At 45.3% G+C, this 3,170-nt stretch overlaps 1 protein-coding gene across 1 annotated transcript; it reads left to right on the forward strand.

The window, feature by feature from the left end:
* The first annotated feature begins 477 nt into the window (after positions 1-477).
* Positions 478-2,932, forward strand: LOC138037171 (uncharacterized). The gene is made up of 3 exons (XM_068883156.1): positions 478-601; positions 863-1,508; positions 1,732-2,932. The coding sequence occupies exons 1-3, from the start codon at positions 478-480 to the stop codon at positions 2,930-2,932; spliced, it is 1,971 nt and encodes a 656-aa protein (XP_068739257.1).
* Positions 2,933-3,170: the final 238 nt, after the last annotated feature.

The following is a 3,170-nucleotide window of genomic DNA, read 5'->3' on the forward strand; positions in this document are numbered from 1 at the left end:
ATCCAATTACGAAGAAGCAATTGCAATCCTTATGAAGAGGTTCGGAAACAAACAACAGATTATAAATCGCCACATGGATATAGCCCAGTGATTAAAGGAAGACACAAGAAAGCTCAGGGAACTATATGACACTTCAGAGTCTCACGTAAGAAGCCTTAAGTCTGTAGGACTCCCTTTAGGCTCCTATGTAAGTTACTATCATCGATTATTATGAACAAGCTACCTCAGGAGATGCGATTGATTATTAGTAGAGACATAAAGGATCAAGAATGGCAGTTCGATACCATTATGCGTGTATAAGAGAACGAGGTGGAAGCCAGAGAGCGTGCAGTCCTTCATGATGAGTCTCATTCGTCAGCTGAAGGTCAGGCATTTCCAAACTTCCAGATGCGTACAACTACATCTGCCTTATTTACGAAACACTCAGGACCCACTTGTACGTATTGTAAGCAGAGCCATCCCTCTAACTCCTGCAAAATGGTAACCAATCCTGCTGCCCGCAAGGATATTCTCATCAAATATGGAAGATGTTTTGTTTACCTCAGAAAGGATCACCTCAGCAAAAACTGTCCTTCAAAGCATGAATGTTTCAAGTGTAAGGGTAAACACCATATCAGCATTTGTCCATCCGATGACAACAATGGTACCAATATTTCAAGAACAACACCCAAGCAAGAACATCCTCACAAGCAATCGGGGAACTAGTGTCCCTCAGGCAGTAATGAAGGTGGCCCCAACTCTGGCGTAAATTCCTCAAGAGCCGCACCCACACAAGGACAGATCCAGAACCGTTCGAGAAATTCAAGACATAACCTCACAGCCTTATACATCAGTGCCTCTACTCCAGTCCTTCTTCAAACAGCCACTGCACTTACTTACAAGCCAGGAAACTCAGCAGCCAAAGCAAAAGCCCGACTCATCCTGGATAGTGGAAGTCAACGAGCCTATGTGAGTGCAAGGCTAAGAGAGCACCTGAATTTACCAGCTGAAAGCAGTCAAAGGATATCCATTAAGACACTTGGCTCAACGAAGGAGAACAGGCAGTGTGTGGATGTTGTTCGACTCTGTGTTGCCACTGGTCAAGGGGAAGGTGTACAACTATCTGCCTTTGTTGTTTCCATCATTTGCGATCCTCTGCAGAGCCAATCTGTTGCAGAAGCTACCCACACATATGCTCATTTAAGGGGACTCGAACTTGTGGATTATGGTACTGGTGAAGACAATGTTGAGGTTGATATTCTGGTTGAGTCAGACCAGTATTGGAGTCTAGTATCTGGCAGGGTGGTATGGGGGGAGCATGGCCCCACTGCTATTGAAACCAGACTTGGATGGGTGTTGTCAGGTCCAATTCTAGAGGGAATACAAGTTGACAGGCAGCCAAGTAATCTCGTCACAACACGTGTCCTAAAGAGTGCAATAAACCCTGTTGATGTTACTAACGAGACCCTCGATGGAAATTTAAAGACATTCTGGGAACTAGAATCACTTGGCATTAAACCAAGGACATTGTATGAAAAATTCCAAGAGCAGATATCCTTTAAAAACAACAGATAGGAAGTCCATCTGCCCTGGAAAACACCACATCCCAGTCTTCCAGACAACTATGAGCTAAGCAGGAAGCGCCTAGAGAACCTTCTTCAACGTCTTCGCCAAGAGCCTGAAGTCCTGAAGGAATATGATTCTGTAATAAAGGAACAGCTACTAAGAGGCATAGTTGAACTTGTGGAAAAGCCTAGTGAAGGAGAAGTTGGTAGGGTCCACTATATACCGCAAAAACCGAGTAAATGAGATCAGGAACCTTGTTCCAGCAAGTAGATGGCAGCACTGTAACGGAAAGGATAACCCAGCCGATATCCCCTCGAGAGGATTGAGTCCCGTGGAGCTCTTAAAGTATCCCCTTTGGAAGGAAGGTCTCAAGTGGTTAACATGCTTTACAGAAGACACCAAGAGTAGTACACAAATCCCTGAAGAATGTTTCGTAGAAGTGAGAGCTGAGGAGAAAGTGAAGTGCCAAACTTCATCCTTATTTCTTGCAGCAACTGAACCTTGTGATATAGCGCAGATCATGAGAGCGGAAGTAAGGACCATGAAGTCATTGCTGAAGAAGGACATCCCTTTACCAAGCGAGTCTGCAGCTCAAGACATCATGGTAGATGCCGAAACTAAATCGATCAAGGAAGTTCAGAAGTCCTTAAGCAAGAACCCCAAGTTCGAAATTTGGAGAAAGCAGTTTGGCATCTTTACTAATAGCCAAGGGATCATGAGGTGCAATGGTCGTCTGTCCAAGGCAGACTTACCATCTTCAATCAAGCACCCTATTTTGTTGGATAAAGGACATCAAATCACATCTCTGATAGTCCAGGACAGCCATAAACGATTCATGCATGGTGGTGTGAAGCTGACCCTTACAGAACTAAGAGCAAGATTTTGGATTGTACAGGGCAGGAAGTTTGTAAAGAAGCTATTGTACAAGTGTGTAATTTGCCAGAAACTCGAAGGAAAGCCATATCAAGCTCCACCATCCCCACCCCTCCTGGAGTTCAAGGTAAAGGAGTGTCCACCATTTGCCTACACTGATGTTGATTTTGCGGGCCCTCTCTATGTCAAAAATCATACTGGTCGCCAGCAGAGAGTATGGATCTGTCTTAACACATGCTGCGTTACCAGGGCTATTCATTTCGATCTTGTGCCAAGCCTCGCCACCTCTGCGCTCTTGAGAAGCCTCAGACGATTCTCCGCCCGGCATGGTACTCCACTGTTAATGGTGTCTGACAATGGGAAAACCTTTAAGTCAGCAGCACCAGAAATCAAACGACTGATGAACGACCCAGAAGTGAAACAGTACTTTGCCAAGGCACGGATGAAGTGGTGTTTCAACCTCAAAAAGGCTCCTTGGTGGGGCGGCATTTTTGAAAGGCTAGTAAAGATGTGAGAAGAGGTGCCTTAAGAAGACAATTGGTGGTGCAATCCTCACCTACGAAGACTTGCTGACAGTAGTTGCTGAAGTGGAATCTATTCTGAACTGCCGACCTCTCTCTTATGTGTCAAGCGAAGATCCCAAAGAACCCCTCACCCCGTCACACCTCATAAGTGGCCGACGCCTAATGTGCCTTCCAGATAGCAACACAAGTGACTCTCCAGATTATGTCATCGATGTCCAGCCACGAGAT

This window comes from Montipora capricornis, chromosome 2 (genome assembly GCF_036669925.1).
Source record: "Montipora capricornis isolate CH-2021 chromosome 2, ASM3666992v2, whole genome shotgun sequence".
Classification (NCBI taxonomy): Eukaryota; Metazoa; Cnidaria; class Anthozoa; order Scleractinia; family Acroporidae; genus Montipora; species Montipora capricornis.

Excerpts from the sequence above, each read along its gene's own strand:
- LOC138037171 (XM_068883156.1), top strand. The coding sequence starts at position 478 with ATGGTAACCAATCCTGCTGCCCGCAAGGATATTCTCATCAAATATGGA. Across the intron at positions 602-862 it reads TGAATGTTTCAAGTGTAAGG|CCACTGCACTTACTTACAAG; the intron begins GTAAACACCATA and ends TTCTTCAAACAG. Across the intron at positions 1,509-1,731 it reads GGCATTAAACCAAGGACATT|CCTAGTGAAGGAGAAGTTGG; the intron begins GTATGAAAAATT and ends CTTGTGGAAAAG.